The 18,096-nt window shown below is 43.7% G+C and overlaps 1 protein-coding gene across 4 annotated transcripts in view; it reads right to left on the reverse strand.

Moving 5' to 3' along the window:
* Positions 1 to 18,096, reverse strand: part of DIAPH2 (diaphanous related formin 2) — a 1,273,340-nt gene that overhangs the window by 1,247,566 nt on the left and 7,678 nt on the right. Inside the window, exon 1 of one of the 4 annotated variants that reach the window (XM_044268819.1) lies at positions 16,653 to 16,718. The exons of the other annotated variants lie outside the window; for them this stretch is intronic. Within the exon in view, the coding sequence (XP_044124754.1) occupies positions 16,653 to 16,655 (3 nt within the window). The 5' untranslated portion in view covers positions 16,656 to 16,718. Of the gene's footprint in view, positions 1 to 16,652; positions 16,719 to 18,096 lie in introns of those variants that run through there. 4 annotated transcript variants of the gene reach the window in all.

The raw sequence follows: 18,096 nt of genomic DNA on the forward strand, positions 1-18,096 counted from the left end.
ATACAAGTGCTTCCCCTGTTGTGCTATAAAAAGGCTCTCAGAGGCCACTTTTGGGTAGTGTGTCTCTTGATGAGAGATTGTTGACTGCTCAGCACACTCCTCTCCTGAAATACTTTGAGACTTTACGATCTCTCATTTCTTTCTATTTCCCTCAAGGTCAGTGGTGGTTCTATCATCAGAAAGCATCTTTCAACATGTATAGAACATTGACTAAACAGGTAGATCTTCCAGGCAAGCCTTGTGTGCCACCCCATCATGTGTCTGCCGGAGCTTTGTTTAGTGAGATGAATGGAGTCAAGTCTCTGATTCACCTGGTTTAATTAGAACAAGGCTTTAATGTTATGCAATTTGACATGCCCTATTGTTTCCATAATTATCTATTCTTGCCCAACGCCCCCCCCCCCCCTTCCCACGCGGTTTTAGGAGTGGCAAGATATTGTTTCGAAAACACATTTAATAAAATGCATAGAAGCAGCAGTATCCACCATGGTTCACCCCACACACTGTTATACTAGATCCCCATTGGGAAATATTCAGCATAGAGTCCACACCCAAGGGAACGTTTTAGATGAAGGAAGCAGGAGACACTCCACCAACAGATGATTTTCCACTGAAATGTATTGATCTTTCATCTAACAAATAACAAAAAACTAATTGTCCAAAGTCAAAAATGTTTAGATGACCCTCAAATTTGGCAGCTGGTGTAGATGGCAAAGAGATCAATCAAGTGAACATGTGACCAGACCACGACAAACCACCCAACTGAAGTCAAAACAACCAAAATGAAGATTAAAAGGGGAAGTATTTTATTTATTTTTTATTCAACCCCCAGGCAGCAGTATTTAGAAATCCATACTTGCTTGCTCCCACTTCTCAGTTCCAGTTCTGTGACTTTCAGGATCTCTTCACTGAATTTCTGGTCCCCATTTGTCAACTTCCACATGAAAGGCGTTTTGTGGGCCACTACAACCAATGACTGGCCTCAGCAATGACGTGTCCCAAAGCGACACAAGACCCAGCAGTAATGGACCATTTGGGGACACAGCACCGTTGAGGTCACTGGGTGCAGCAGTACATGAGACCCTGTCCATGTGGAAGTTGACAGAGAGGAACAGGAAGCCCAGTGAAGAGCCCAAAAGCACTTAAGTATGGGTTCCTCCAGAGGTACCTGGGAGGGGGAATCTTAACAAAAAATCTGGACATTCCCCTTAAGGGTTGGCCAGCGGGAACAATTATTTCTCAAAAGGTTCAGAGTGGGCTGAAAAAATAAAACAAGTAATACACCCCTCACCCCCATTGTGATGCTTACTGGGTTTCCACTGATCTCTACTGGTCCTGTCTCGAAACACACAAGAAATGCCAGGAAATGCCATGATTCAGCCAGTCACTGGACATAGCAGTGACTCTTCTCAGCCAATCCCTTGACACAGAGGTGGCTCCTCTCAGCCAAGGACTGGCAGAGGTGGCATTCTATGGCGTTTCTTGAGTGTCATACTTCAAGGCTCTTCAACACGTTGAACACTGACTTACATAGAAGCAGCCTATAGGTGGCACTAGAGAATTTTCTTCCTCCTAAAGGAGAGCTAATTTGCATACTTTTCCCAAGGACCACTGCTCCCCAGTTAGATCTCCCTAATGATCAGCAGTCAGATCTCCCTAATGAGATTGGGTACCAATGAAAAATGACTTTTCTGTATTATTGGATAAAAAGACTTGAGACATTACCCCCCTAAAGTCACTGGGTCAGATGCTGCGTACCCTTAAAGGGCTTGTCCGAGATAAAAAAAAAACATGTCTGCTTTCTTTCGAAAACAGTGCCCTCATGCCCACAGTTTGCATGTGGTATTGCAACTCAACCCCAACCACTTCAATGAAGCTGCAGTACCAGGCACGACCACTTACTGGGTGTGGTGCTGTTTTTGGAGAAAAGGAGCCATGTTTTTTAATCTGTACTCCAAACTGGCAAATCTGCTTAGTAATCCAGCGATATCTCCCCATCTAGTGCACAGTTTCCAAACTGGTGGTCGTTGGATGATGAGACATTTTCCTACAGCAGTTTTCCCTTCCTGAAGATATTAGAATGCGGAGCCCCGGAGTGAAGCTAACCCCCTTCAATCTATTCACAGCGCATTACCTCAGTGTGCCACATCACAAATTATTTCACAATCCTCCCAGAATATCCTGTTACACAATGCTAGAAAAGTTGTGCGATTAACTGTTAACAATCAGGGGCCGTGGATCCTCTGGGCGTATGGTCATGTATGTTCTACCTAAGGGGCAGAAGCAGTCGTGCAAAAGTAATGATCAGAGGAAATCTCATGGTCCCGCTGTCACATAAGTCCCAGTGACAGGACTCCCCCAGATTTAACATTAATCATCTGCATTTTACAGTTGGAGCACCCCTTTAACAGTTGTATATGCAATGTAAACACATGATATTCAACATCTGCATCCTTCGAAGTAGAACCCAATGAAATATGATCTCCCTTCTCCACGGCCAGAATAGCCCCCCCATTATAAAGTGACCTATTAGGGTAATCGATCAGGACGTTGCTCATAAAGAAGTTCCTTTGTATATTTAAGTAGCTTCAAAGAGAAAAACTGTTTATGTCAGAGATCCACAGAAATGCCGTAGAACGTGTTCCCTCTAGTCACATTATTTGTTGTGAGGTCTAGAGAGGAATCATGGCGGCTCCGTCTAATTGGGAGTCCGAAAAAAAACGAAAAATGCTTCAAAACATCAATCAATAGAAGGAAACCTCCCAAAAGGACCACTCCTTTCAGTTCCACCATATATTATCCAAGCCTATTCGTTCTCAACACTTTCCTGACCATCATCTGAGCAACTCTGGGTGGTCGTCAAAAAGAGATTTAGCTGAATATCAATGAGCGAAATAATCACAAAATACAACATAGGTAACACTGTATCAGCTAAACATAATGTTATCAGAGTAGTTACTGTATATACTCCTTTATAGGGAACAGTATTAGGCTACTTTCACACTAGCGTTCGGGCGGATCCGTTCTGAACGGATCCGCTCATATTAATGCAGACGGAGGCTCCGTTCAGTACGGATCCGTCTGCATTAATAACTTTAAAAAAATTCGCAAGTGCGCAAGTGCGAAAGTAGCCTGCGCGGATCCGTTCAGACTTTCAATGTAAAGTCAATGGGGGACGGATCCGCTTGAAGATTGAGCCACATTGTGGCATCTTCAAACGGATCCGTCCCCATTGACTTACATTGAAAGTCTGGACGGATCCGCACGCCTCCGAACGGCCAGGCGGACACCCGAACGCTGCAAGCAGCGTTCAGCTGTCCGCCTGTCCGTGCGGAGGCGAGCGGAGCGGAGGCTGAACGCCGCCAGACTGATGCAGTCTGAGCGGATCCGCCTCCATTCAGACTGCATCAGGGCTGGACGGCTGCGTTCGGGTCCGCTCGTGAGCTCCTTCAAACGGAGCTCACGAACGGAAACCCGAACGCTAGTGTGAAAGTAGCCTTATAGTAGTTATATTCCTGTACATAGAAGACAGTATTATAGTAGTTATATTCTTGTACATAGGAGGCAGTATTATAGTAGTTATATTCTTCTTGTACATAGGAGCAGTATTATAGTAGTTATATTCTTGTACATAGGAGCAGTATTATAGTAGTTATATTCTTGTACATAGGAGCAGTATTATAGTAGTTATATTCCTGTACATAGGAGCAGTATTATAGTAGTTATATTCTTGCACATAGGAGCAGTATTATAGTAGTTATATTCTTGCACATAGGAGCAGTATTATAGTAGTTATATTCTTGCACATAGGAGCAGTATTATAGTAGTTATATTCTTATACATAGGAGCAGTATTATAGCAGTTATATTCTTGTACATAGGAGCAGTATTATAGTAGTTATATTCCTGTACATAGGAGCAGTATTATAGTAGTTATATTCTTGTACATAGGAGCAGTATTATAGTAGTTATATTCTTGTACATAGGAGCAGTATTATAGTAGTTATATTCTTATACATAGGAGCAGTATTATAGTAGTTATATTCTTGTACATAGGAGCAGTATTATAGTAGTTATATTCTTGTACATAGGAGCAGTATTATAGCAGTTATATTCTTGTACATAGGAGCAGCCAGGATCGCTGAGTAGCAGTGATCCCATAGAAATGAATGGGACCTCCGTGGCAGTCGCAAGAAATCCAGACGTGATATTGGATCACTGCTATTTAGCAATCCTGGCCACGACAGGTGTTGACATGTGACCCTTGCCTTACAGGAGCAAGGCGCAGTGGAGTTCAATGTGAAGGGGTCTGTTTGCTGTGGAGTTCACTGTTAAGGGGGCAGAGTGGTGTGGAAGTTACAGTAGATGTGGTGGGGTGCTGTGGAGGTCATTGTTAAGAGGGGGCACTGTGGCGATTACTGTTAAGGGGATGGGGTCCTGTGGAGGTCACTGTTAAGGGGGCAGGACTGTTGCAGAGGACACTATAGATAACTTTTTAACCACGTACACAAACATTAAATATGTGAAGGTCACTCTGCTAGTGCATACACATGATATATATTCTTGTAGTATTACAGTACGGTAATATTTTAACTACGTACAGTTTTACATCGTTGTGTTTGCAGTGACTTATAAGACCAGAGAACAGTAATGACTTCGGAGATCTACATTTCTGGAAACCTCGAGCCATAATTGCTCCCATTAACCAAGGAATTCCTCCCCGATCACAGGATTTTCGCGGCTCCTGTGCGGAGAGCAGGAAGGAGAGACGCAGTCAGACATTTGTTTCTGCTCGATCATTGTTCGACTGTTAAGGAAATTGGCTGAACAGGAAAACAGAAGTAATGAGGCTTCCTGTCTAACGACTTATAGTGAGGTTAGCAAATACAATGTCATCCTGGATCTTCTAAGCAAACGAAGAAGGGGATTTGTGCTACTGAAATCTACATCATATTGAAGAAGATCTTTGGCCCATTGATTGCAAGCTCTTGGGCTCTACATATGTTAATCCTAACAATATTACAACCTTTTTAATTTGAATGAAGAAGCCAGCTAGGCAGCTTTTAGTTATCAGGGCAACACTGAGGAGTGACACAGTGCCAAAATTATTATAATAATACCGCCATATACTTCCTATACAGAGCTCAGGTAACAGGTCCTGAGTAGAGGCCGAGGACATTCTCCTCTTTTGCCTGGAGATCATAGTATCGGTTGACTTGGGGGTCATCTTGTAACAGATCTGCATATTTTTTATATTTTTAGTGCGTTATGAAATATAATGTACAAAGTAATAATAAATAATAATAATCATAATAAAAACATATTAAAATCTATTTCATAAAAGGAAATCTAATGTGTATTTCAGTAGGATGTATAATTTGGAATAGGCTTAGATACAGCAGTCAGTGTCTCAGATAGACACATGCGCCGGCCGCCGCCATCTTGCTCGAAGGTCCGGCCTGTGATAACGCCATCACACTGGCTAGTGGTGTGACGCGGTACGTCATCGTGCATGGGATTTCGTCCGAGAGCTTCAAGCAAAGATGGAGGCGGCTGGTCCATCGTGAGCTAATGGAGGAGGTAAGTATTTTTTGTTTTCGTTTTTTTACACCATTTCAGGTCAAATCGATTCTCTACTGCGAAGCACGAGGAATTTCGTATTCGCGGCGAATAAAATTCATCTGGAAATTTGGATCGAACGGTCATCAGTAGCGTTAAGTAAAGAGTGGAAAGAAAGTACAATTAATGGATTGTATCCCAAACAGAGGCATATGCGTATATATTTTTGACAGATGCGAAACTCAAAAAAATACATTTTTCAACCGTGTAAAAGCAAAATATTCTCCATTGAGGGTTAATGCTTTTATATCATTATTTTAGTTTCTTTTAATTATTTTTTTCACTTATTTTATTTTATTTTATTTTTTTATGTTGTGTTTTCGCACATTGACCGCCACAGGTCAAAAGCATCTTCTGAATGCGAGCAGAGTCGCCGTAGTTCTAAATAAGCGGCGACAGGTCAGCGAGGAACATTTCCAAAATCCAGCAAAAAGTTGGAGAAAAATTTGCAAGCCGCTCAGGCTTTCGGTGCCAAGGACACGGAGAGACGAGAGAAATCGGTGTCAGCGAGCTGCAAACTTTACACAAAAGACAAGAAAAAAAATCGCGTCTTGGAAATCAGCCATCTCAGCGAAGCAATAACAGGCTGGAGAGGGGCGGACGCAGACGAGATGGATTTGGCACCGATTTGATCTACCATAGGCCGGGAGAAAATTTAGACAGATCACCCAATAAAAAAAAATGATTCAGTGCGTCGCAGGTAGAGCGGAGCGAGGCGACCGCGGCGGAGGCAGATAAGGGCCGCTATCTGTCAGATGTCTGCGAGATCACTGGGGAGCGATACCCATCACAAATGCTTTACAAATCACTCCCGCTGTCCAAGGCGGCATGGCGGAAAGAGAGAATATATAACTCTGCTATCCTGCAATATTTCAAGAAAGAAAAAAAAATATTCACACGGCTGAAAATATTGACGGGTGGGGGGGGGGGGGGAATAAAAAAAAAATTGCATTTGATATCTTGTTCTAATGTCCCTTGAGAGATCCCGTGGTGGAAAATGCCAATCACCGCCAGATTGCCCACAAATCATCCGCTAAATCACCTGCCATAACCCTTCACACTCATTATTTTCCCCCTGCATTGGACAGATTTGATGATTGTTTTATTATAGGCAATTATACAACGTTGCAAATTCTTTCTTGCGATAACAATAGAAAAAAAATATATAAAGAAAGATAAAAAGTGTCAAATTGAAAAAACAGGGAGGGTGCAAAAGAATTACAAAGTGTGGGGCGGTATGCAAAAAGATACGGATCTCCACCCAGTTGTCAGACGCTTCGTAGTTGGGCCCGTAACATTCTCAGCGCACTGGGCCCTGTAGCAGGTCAACAGCAGGATGCAGCTCAGGATGTGATAGTAGTATAAAGCATGGTGGCAGCTCTAAAAGGGACTGGCGTGCAACACAGGCTATATCTCAAGATCAGTACAACGCGGCAGAATTTTGAGTGCGGCCCTGTAGTGTTGAGCGAATTGAAGTCTGATTGAAGCCAAATTCCGTAGTGCGGTAAAATGGTGGTAAAAAAAATTAAATAAAATAAAAATCAGTCACTTTATGAGTCCGCTGCGGCCATCTTGATTGAAGATCCTGCAAATAATGTCTAGTGTGGCGATGTATGACATCACCACACCGGCCAGCGCGATGACATCACACACCGCGGGATCTTCAATAAAGATGGCTGCGGCAGAATCAAATGGATAAAGTGAGTGTTTTATATATTTTTTTTTTAACAGATTAACCCCTGACAGACCTCATCTCAGATGCCGCAATCAGCCATGAAAGGGGTTCAACGACGGAAGGCAGCGCAATTGACGTTCCCCGTCTTTGCGCACCGCTACTCAAAAAGAAATGCGCTTCACGATGAAGAAATTCTTTGTGAGATTCGGCAAAGCAACCGCATCGGACTTTTGAGGACTTTGCGCATCTCTATTGCTCTGGATGCAGCTGCAGCGCACAGTATCATACAGTCACATTGTTATATAGCTGAAAACTAGCATTTTGTAAAAAATCATTTTATCAATAAATGTAAGGCCCTTTTCACACGGGCGTCATGGATTTGGGCCGGATAAGATGCGGGTGCGTTGCGGGAAAATGCACGATTTTAATGCGTTTTGCACGCGCGTGAGAAAAATCGGCATGTTTGGTACCCAAACCCGAACTTCTTCACAGAAGTTCGGGTTTGGGATCGGGGTTGTGTAGATTGTATTATTTTCCCTTATAACATGGTTATAAGGGAAAATAATAGCATTCTGACTACAGAATGCATAGTACAATAGCGCTGGAGGGGTTAAAAAAATAATAATAATTTAACTCACCTTAATCCACTTGTTTGCGCAGCCCGGGTTCTCTTCCTTCTTCAGGACCTTTGATGACATCACTGCGCTCATCACATGGTTCATTACATGATCTTTTACCATGGTGATAGATAATGTGACGGACCATGTGATGAGAGCAGTGACGTCACCACAGCAATGAAGAAGACAGAAGAGATGCCGGCTGCGCGAGCAAACGAATTAAGGGGAGTTAAAAATATATTTTTTTTTTTTTAACCCCTCCAGTGCTATTGTACTAAGCATTCTGTATTAAGAATGCTATTATTTTCCCTTATAACCATGTTATAAGGGAAAATAATAATGATCGGGTCCCCATCCCGATCGTCTCCTAGCAACCGTGCGTGAAAATCGCACCGCGTCCGCACTTGCTTGCGATTTTTTTTACGCAGCCCCATTCACTTCTATGGGGCCTGCGTTGCGTGAAAAACGCACAAAATAGAACATGCTGTGATTTTCACGCAACGCACAAGTGATGCGTGAAAATCACCGCTCATGTGCACAGCCCCATAGAAATGAATGGGTCCGGATTCAGTGCGGGTGCAATGCGTTCACCTCACGCATTGCACCCGCGCGGAAATCTCGCCCGTGTGAAAGGGGCCTAAGAATTATTTTTTTTTCAGTTGCTTTTCGACCAGGCTGGATGCAGTTCTGCGGACTATCCGTGTACATCCAATCTCTAAAATTTGTCCCGTCTTCAAAAACAGCATAAATGCATTGTCAAATCAAAACCACGTCCTCTGTGCTGCCCTACGACTCAATCCGCGGGCGCGTACCGTGCCAGCAGAGCCAAATTGAATCTGAAAGCCGAAGTAGAACAGGAAATCCTAGGTGGCGAACACCTCATCATCTGCTCAGGAGGAGCACGGCTGGGTTACTTCTAATCTTCACAAATCACAGATTTCACCCTCAGCTGCGCTCAGCGAAGCGTCTGTACCTGGGTCTGTGCATAGAAGGGTCGGGTCGCCATTACTGAAGCAGAAAGACGACCCATTAACTCTCCACTCTAACTTTGTAGCTGCTTTACATAACTACAGTTACGGAATGTCTAATGCTCCAATCGCATCCAGAGCTGCATTCAGAATTCTGCTGATCCTTTACAGATCTCATGTACTTTTCTGGTTCGATTTGGACGAATCTTGTAAAAAACGGCGCCCACCAGGTCGCCACCAGGCAGGAGGTAATCACAGTCAGTTACGATTAAGCAATAACCGCAGTTTGCGGCAGCAACGATAAAAGTAGCTATACCTGACGCTTTGTCAGACAGAGGGGACGGGCGAGGGAAAATGAAAAAAATTGCAAAAATAAAAAATAAGAAACGAGATAGAAGCTTTACATAAAAAAAAAAAAAATCTGTGTTTTAGGGTCCATTCACACGTCTGCAATTTTTTTCCGCATTTTGCGGAAAGGAATTGCGGACCCATTCATTTCTATAGGGCAGCACTTCCGGGTCCGCAATTCCGTTCCTGAAAAAAATAGAACATGTCCTGTTCTTGTCCTAAATTGCGGACAAGAATAGGCATTTTCTATTAAGTGCCGGCGATGTGCGGTCCGCAAAATGCGGAACGCACATCGCCAATGTCCGTGTTTTGCGGATCCGCAAAACACACATGGACGTGTGAATGGACCCTTAGAAGACTGGGGGGTGGGGTTCTATACCAATTTCTAGGGCAATTGGAGCAACTTTTTGAAAAATTCTTGAAATATTCGCTCATTTCTAGTAGTCATGAATTGCCAGGATTTCAGGGGCCCATCCCTTCCGAGCTTCAGCATGGCAATACACCCACTCACACTCAGAGCTGCATTCAGAATTCTGCTGGCATGCATGGATTTTTCACACACATGGAATAGTTATATCATGTTTTTTACTCCAATCACTACCAGAGCTGCATTCAAAATTCTGCTGGCTTATGTTGAGCTAGATCATGTCTTACATTTCATTCACACCCAGAGCTGCAGTTAGAATTCTGCTGCCATGTCAGGATCTTTTACAAATCCTAAACTGTTTTACATCTGGTACTTCAGTCAAATCAAGAGCTGCATTTATAATTCTGCTGATGTCTATGAAACCTTCACGCGTCTTGAAGTGAATAAAGTTTTTGACTCTAGTCCAGACACATCCAAAACTACGGATTGTGCTGAGCTGCCTCATGCTTTATACTCCAGTCACACCCAGAGCTGCATTCAGAATACTGCTTGCTGCTACTTGTATTGCACCAGGCATACTGCATGTACTTCTCACTAATCCGGCTACTGCTGATCTCTGTGTGTAAATGTCTCTATTCTCATGTAGGAATCTGGCACCGCTTCCCTTTGGCTCGGTGACGGCTTTTCGATGGCTCGTATAGAAGACATTACTTACTGTTCTCAACGCAGAATGACCATTTGGCGAATACAGAGCATTATCTTAAAGGGAAATTACAAGGAAGGAAACAATAATGTGAGTTTTGATAGCGAGGATACAACATCTTGGATCACAGTACTTGGCAGGAATTCTGCAATTCTGTGTCATCATAGGGTCTCTGTGCAATCCCAGAGGCTCCTTTAAGATCTGCGTATATGAGATGAACGAGATGGAGTTACGATGAAGCGTTTGGAGTCCCTCTAATATGTTGAGGAATAGCGTTATTAGCAAAGTTCTTGTATTATGCACTTTTCTGCGTCCCTCAGCTGCTGCGCTGGTCTCCTCATAGGTGGGTAATGGTCCAGGGAGGTGGAACTGCTCCACGTTTATCCCATGCACAGACCAAGAGGAGTCTAAAAATGGTGACCTCCCACAACTATCAAGGTTTTCTACAGATCATAAGACCATGAAACTGAAGCCTTAACCCAAACCAAGATCTTGTCCATGATGAGACGTTAGAGCAGGGATGGCCAACCTGAGGCCCTCCAGCTGTGGCAAAACTACAACTCCCAGCATCCCTAGACTGCCTACAGCAGGGCATGGTGGGAGTTGTCGTTTTACAACAGCCGGAGAGCCGCAGGTTGGCCATCCCTGCACTAGAGTCCCAGAGAGCTCCTCTAGAGGCGTCTCATCTGGACAATGCCTAAGTCTGAAGCCATCATAGATCCACCTTCTTGACTAGTCTAGTGCCTATGTCATACATGGCTGTGTAATTTTCTCCAGTGGCTCCTCTCCATGTTGACTGGGCACATGGAGAGGACCTCTCTGCACGGAGAGCTGATAAGGGGGGGCATCCACTAGCTCAAGCCTTGTGGCACCGTTATTTGGGTACCATACTCTACAGCTGTGATGGCTAACCTCCGGCTGTGGTAAAACCAAAGCTCCCAAGATGTACGCTTGCTTGGCTGTTCTCAGAACTCCATAGAAATGAATGGAGCATGCTGGGAGTCGTAGTTTCACAACAGCTGGAGCGCCCGAGGTTAGCCACCAGCAGTGATGGCCAGTTCGCCTGCGAACACATGCGGGCTGCCATCTTAACTCACAAGTCCGGCGATGCACAGGTAAGCCCTTACCTGTGCCTGTGCCGCGACCCGGTCTCAAACAAATGCGGTCGCCGGGAGCAGGCAGTTCCGAGAACAGCCCGATGAAGGCCCCCGGCGGCTGTTCTCAGAACTGCCTGCTCCCGGTGACCGCATGTGTTTCAGACCGGCTCCCGGCACAGGTAAGGGCTTACCTGTGCATCGTCGGACTTGTGAGTTAAGATGGCAGCCCGCATGTGTGTTAGCCGGCGAACACGGCGAACTGGCCACCACTGCTCTAGGGCATGACCGTGCAGGTGCATTGCACATAGAGGGACTACAACAAAATGTGCATCATCATCGTCTAACATAAGGCTAACCATGTGCCCATAGGTACTTACCAGGGTATATGGAAAGAGGTGGACTAGATCTGGGGTCAGCAGCCTCTGTCACTACAGTACACTTCTAAGGAAGCCCTGAAAACTGCTGGGAGTTGTAGTTTCATCACAATTGAAGTGCTGGAGGTTGCTGATCCCTGGTCTAGGTGCAACAACCCAGTTAAAGGGTTTGTCCCAAGATTTAGACTTGTTCCCATTCACAGGATGGGAAAAATGTCTGATAACTGGGGGAGGACCATTGGGACCCCCACCCATCACAAGAACAAGCGCAATACTTGTAGTCCCAGGAGCAGGATTCCCACTTATCAGATGTTTATCACCTGTCCTGCAGATAGGGAGTAGGTTTAGGCTAATTTCACATCTCCGGCAGAGAACCGACTGCCGGGATTCTCGGGATCCGGTACTGCTGGAAGAAAATGCAATGCCTACTGGTCCCATTAACTATAATCTGGCAAATATGCCAGGAATAGGCTGCAAAGATACCGCTGCATGATGTCCGGCATATTCCGGCCATTCTCAGCAGAACTGGCTGCCGGAGAGGTACCATGTCTTGTAGGGCTAGCTCCGCTGAATGGATTGATGCCTTTCACTTAGGCTGGGTTCACATCTGCAAAGAAATAGACTGCTGGACTTCACTGTATCTGGCAGAGCCGGATACCACCGCGCGCCGCAGGATCCCCATTCACTGTAATGAGATCAAACCACTTCATGCCATATGTGTCGGGTTTCAGCTGGACAGAAAATGCTGCGTGTAGTGTTTATAGTCCACCCGAAAGCCGTCATGTAAGCCGGATGCAGTGAATTCCAGCAGTCTGTTCCTATTCTGGAGAACTTTTAATCCACATGTTTTAGGGATATTCTGGTTATAACAAGGCCCTCCACTGTACCCTAGCCCTTTTCAGAAAAGCCCACCGCCGCGCCATTCATTTCCATGGGAGAGCTGGAGATAGCCGAGTACAGCGCTTGGATATCTCCAATGCTCCCACAGTAGTGAAATTAGTGGCGGCGCGCGCATGTCCAACAGCCGTTCTGTCCATTTCAGGGGTGGCTCCTCAGGATACGGCGCCCCTATTTTTCTCATTGTGGGGGTCCCAACAGTAGTACCCCATGGATCTGATAGTTGCTCCCTATTATGTAGATAGTGGATAACTGGTTATACATAGCGTTGAGCGCGAATATTCGAATTGCGAATTTTAATTTCGAATATTGCCACTTCGAGAATTTGCGAATATTTAGAATATAGTGCTATATATTCGTATTCACGAATATTCTAATCGCGAATATCAGCACTTAGCAACATCCCTAGTTGCCTATAGGAGTAGTGTTGATCGCAAATTTTCGTATCACGAATTTTCCTATTGCCGATTTTCACAATTTAAGAAAATAATGACGAGATCATGAATTCTTGAATTCGCAAATATATGATGAATATTCGCGCAAATGTTCACAAAATATTGCGAATTCGAATATTGCCCCTGCCGCTCATCACTGGTTATAACCGGAATACTCTTTTAAGGAACAGTTAAGCACCTCAAGAGCAGACCCAATCACTCTGTGCTCCCTCCATGTTTTTGACTAACAGGGCCAGATGACGAGACTATGCATGGACATGGCCCTGTCAATCAAGAAGAGAAAGCAGGAGGAGCAAAGGTGCACACAGTGACTTGGGCCCGCCTTCAGTGCACTTAACTGCTCACCTATATATTGGTTAATTGTAATTTTTCTCCAAAATGAAGCAACCAATCAGTGAATGAAAGAATCAAGAAACATTCAGGTAAAGGTAAAGGACCTTTGATGACATCACTGCGTTCATCACATGGCCCATCACATGATCCATCACCATGGTGATGGATCATGTGACAGACCAGGTGATGAGAGCAGTGACGTCACCACGGGTCCTTTTCCTCCTGCACAGCAAAGAAGAAGACAGAAGAGATGCCGGCTGTGCAAGCGAAAGGAATAAGGGGAGTTAAATTTTATTTTATTTTTTAACCCCTCCAGCCCTATTGTACTATGCATTCTGTATTAAAGAATCAAGAAACATTCAGCTGATATCTTCCAACAACACATGGAGGCTGGTGTAACAGTGAATTTCCCTGGACATGTTCCCTTCAATTTTAGGTGGAAATTACAAAATTTCAGAATGTATTTGTTCGTATCTAATAATAATAAAAAATTATTATAAAAAAATCAAAATCATTCTTTTTTCAGCTTTTTTTTTTGTGGCTCATCATGATGAGAATTTGGCCTCAGATAAAGTCTTTCCTTGTTCCTACAGTAAAGTATGAATATCAGGCAGTTCAAACAAGACTAATTATTTTTGCAAAGAAAAGTCAATGGTAAAATAAAATGTATTATTAATAAATATAAAAAATTGTGAATATAAAAGTTTTAAATGTCAGGGGGCATCATGGTACAGGTCACTGATCTGATATGAGGAGCACAGCTCAGGGTTAGAGATGAGCAAATGTCCACTTATGAAATTCGTTTGTGATTCATTTAGTGGTAAAAGCAGAATAGCGCTATGGATTCCGTTACCACGGACCATAACGGAATGCCTTTAGAGGCAGGGGAGTCCTCTCCTGCATAAGGGAAATGGGGCGGATTCGTTATGCAGGCCATAGACTTCTATTATGCCTCTAAAGGCATTCCGTCATAGAAATTGCGTTATGGACAGTGGTAACGGAATCCATAACGAAATTCTGATTTTACCACCAAACGAAGTATGAAATTCGCTCATCTCTACTCAGGGTATTAAGGGGTTATTCGCAACCAGTTCCCTTATTTCCACTGGGTCCTGAGATAAACAGTAATTTTCAAACTCCAGTTGCCTAGAGAGGGAAAACCGAACCTACTGTCCCCATGGAGAGATTGTGCTGCATTCACAGAGGCTTCCTTTATTTTATAGCTGTAATCTATCAGAGTGGAGTCAATTGCCAACATCCCCAGTCTGACGCGTCGGCTGCAATTATTCATGCGCAGTCCTTGCGTGCGTACGAAAGTCGAAACCACCAATCTACGGGATTTTATTAGTATAAATTCAATCGCCGAGAACATGAGTTGTGACAAGGAGGGAACAAATAGAAAAATAACTTTATCCAAAAAATGAAAAATGCAGCAATTTTAAATAAAAAGTAAACAAAGTAAAACCCATGAAATTATTCCAATACAAAAAATATTTTCACATTCACTGTCAAACACTGGTTGTTTTTAGTTCTACAAATAGACAACTCAAGAAATGAGATCCCACCCCAAAATGTCATATAGAAGGTCAGAAAAAGAAAGTATTTTTGTGGAGCCATGTGATGTGTCACAAAGTATAATACTGCTCCTATATACAAGAATATAACTACTATAATACTGCTCCTATGTACAAGAATATAACTACTATAATACTGCTCCTATATACAAGAATATAACTACTATAATACTGCTCCTATGTACAAGAATATAACTACTATAATACTGCTCCTATGTACAAGAATATAACTACTATAATACTGTCTTCTATGTACAAGAATATAACTACTATAATACTGCTCCTATATACAAGAATATAACTACTATAATACTGCTCCTATGTACAAGAATATAACTACTATAATACTGCCTCCTATGTACAAGAATATAACTGCTATAATACTGCTCCTATGTACAAGAATATAACTACTATAATACTGCCTACTATGTACAAGAATATAACTACTATAATACTGCTCCTATGTACAAGAATATAACTACTATAATACTGCTCCTATGTACAGGAATATAACTACTATAATACTGCTCCTATGTACAAGAATATAACTACTATAATACTGCTCCTATGTACAGGAATAGAAGTACATTAGGCTTGGTCAGGCAGAGATCTTCGCTGTTTCGCCTGCTGCACGACTAATGATCACTGAATTCTATGATATTGTGACTTGTGAGGCGCAGATTCCTGCAGTGTAAGATCTTGACAGCTTCTTAGTGATTGTCAGTGGGGGAGATTTATCAAAACTGGTGTAAAGTAGAACTGGCTTAGTTGCCCGTAGCAACCAATCAGATTTCACCTTTCATATTTAAAAGGAGGTGTGAAAAATGAAAGGTGGAATCTGATTGGGCAGCGAAGTCTGTTTCTTTCACACCAGTTTTGATAAATCTCCCTCCGTCTGTTTTGCTCGTCTTCGTTGTTGTACTTTCTGCCAAATGTATCACATGCTGCACATCATCTGTTGATTTTGGCGAATGTCATACCTAGGGCTGTGTTCGCATGGTTGATTTTGCCGTATTTATATTCATTTCGAGCAGCAGTTTTTCTTGATGTTTACAATGAAACACCTGAGAATAAAAACGTATCTCACCGCCTCCTGTTCTGAGACCCAGGGTCCTGAATATGAGGGAAATACGGAGGGAGGGCGGGGGAGATCCTTGGCTTTTAGCGGTCCCCACATCCGTATATATCTACAGGACACCATAAGGGGTTAAAACTCCAAAAATATCTAATAATAGAGGTTACCAATCACATATATTCCTTCCGTGGCCCCCGCTGCTTTTATGTAACCAAGTTTATGACCTTCCATGTGGCCAGCACATCCCTCCCCTGAAATACTCTGTGCTGCTGGGGTTCCTGCTCCTCCCCCATTTAACTCTCAGTCAGTCATCGCCCAGATCATGTCACCCTGTCCTCACTAACACAATCATATGCCTCCCATATCAACACACTCTGCCCCTAAAATACTCTGTGCTGCTGGGAACCTTGCTCCTTCCTTGTGGAACTGTGAGCAAGTCTTTTCATTCCTTATGTCATGCAGCCCTGTCCTCCGCCTCACTCTTCTCCTGAAATACTCTGTGCTGCTGGTGCTCCTTTCATGGCTGTGTAGAGAGAGGACGGCAGACTCACCATGCTCGCGGCTGGCGCTCCTTCGCCTCCTGTGATGCAGGTGAGCTCTGCTGGGCGACTACAGTGGGAATCTCCTGCACAGATCAACAGCCTTGGGCCCCAGAGAGTTCATTTCTGCTGAACCCAGCCCCAAATTAAAAGGGCCCCGAGGAGCAGAGCAGCAGATTGTGAGCACCTCTACTCCACACAGGTGATTAGCAGATGCCAATAGGGGAATGTAGGATGAAGATGATGTGCTACTACTAAGTGCATGTAAGCTGGAGTCTCATCATCCTCATAGGAGAGAGCCCTCCACCGGATCCAACCCCCACCATGCTAACGGATATATAGGTATAGGGTCCTGCAAAAATCATCAAGAAGCCTGAGGCATCACGTCCAACACTGCTACCTGACGCTGGGTTCAGACCTGAGCGTACTTGAACGTACGCTCTGTATGCGCGATTGTACGGGCGTTTGCAATCGTGCATACAGAGACAAGCGAACGCCCATTGTCGCGCGTTCCCGCTGAAGTCTATGTACGGGAACGCGCGACAAGACGCCCCAAAGAAGCTCCTGTACTTCTTGGGGCGTCGGGCGTTTTACAGCGCGATCGTACGCGCTGTAAAACGCTCAGGTGAGAACCATTCCAATAGGGAATCATTGGTTCTTGCCTGTTGAGCGTTTTACAGCGTGTAGGAACGCGCTGTAAATCGCTCAGGTCTGAACCCAGCCTTAAGATCTCCGCAGAGGGACATTCCTGAAAAAGTCTGGGTCGCACATTACAACCCCCATCATCCTGTACATGACTCGGCATCAGCGGCCTCGGATTTGCATCACAGCGTCTCATTAGAAATCAACGATAGAACAGTTTTGTGCCCGCCTCCGAGGAACCTACAGGGAGTGCAGAATTATTAGGCAAGTTGTATTTTTGAGGATTAATTTTATTATTGAACAACAACCATGTTCTCAATGAACCCAAAAAACTCATTAATATCAAAGCTGAATATTTTTGGAAGTAGTTTTTAGTTTGCTTTTAGTTTTAGCTATTTTAGGGGGATATCTGTGTGTGCAGGTGACTATTACTGTGCATAATTATTAGGCAACTTAACAAAAAACAAATATATACCCATTTCAATTATTTATTTTTACCAGTGAAACCAATATAACATCTCAACATTCACAAATATACATTTCTGACATTCAAAAACAAAACAAAAACAAATCAGTGACCAATATAGCCACCTTTCTTTGCAAGGACACTCAAAAGCCTGCCATCCATGGATTCTGTCAGTGTTTTGATCTGTTCACCATCAACATTGCGTGCAGCAGCAACCACAGCCTCCCAGACACTGTTCAGGGAGGTGGACTGTTTTCCCTCCTTGTAAATCTCACATTTGATGATGGACCACAGGTTCTCAATGGGGTTCAGATCAGGTGAACAAGGAGGCCATGTCATTAGATTTTC

This window comes from Bufo gargarizans, chromosome 9 (genome assembly GCF_014858855.1).
Source record: "Bufo gargarizans isolate SCDJY-AF-19 chromosome 9, ASM1485885v1, whole genome shotgun sequence".
NCBI lineage: Eukaryota > Metazoa > Chordata > Amphibia > Anura > Bufonidae > Bufo > Bufo gargarizans.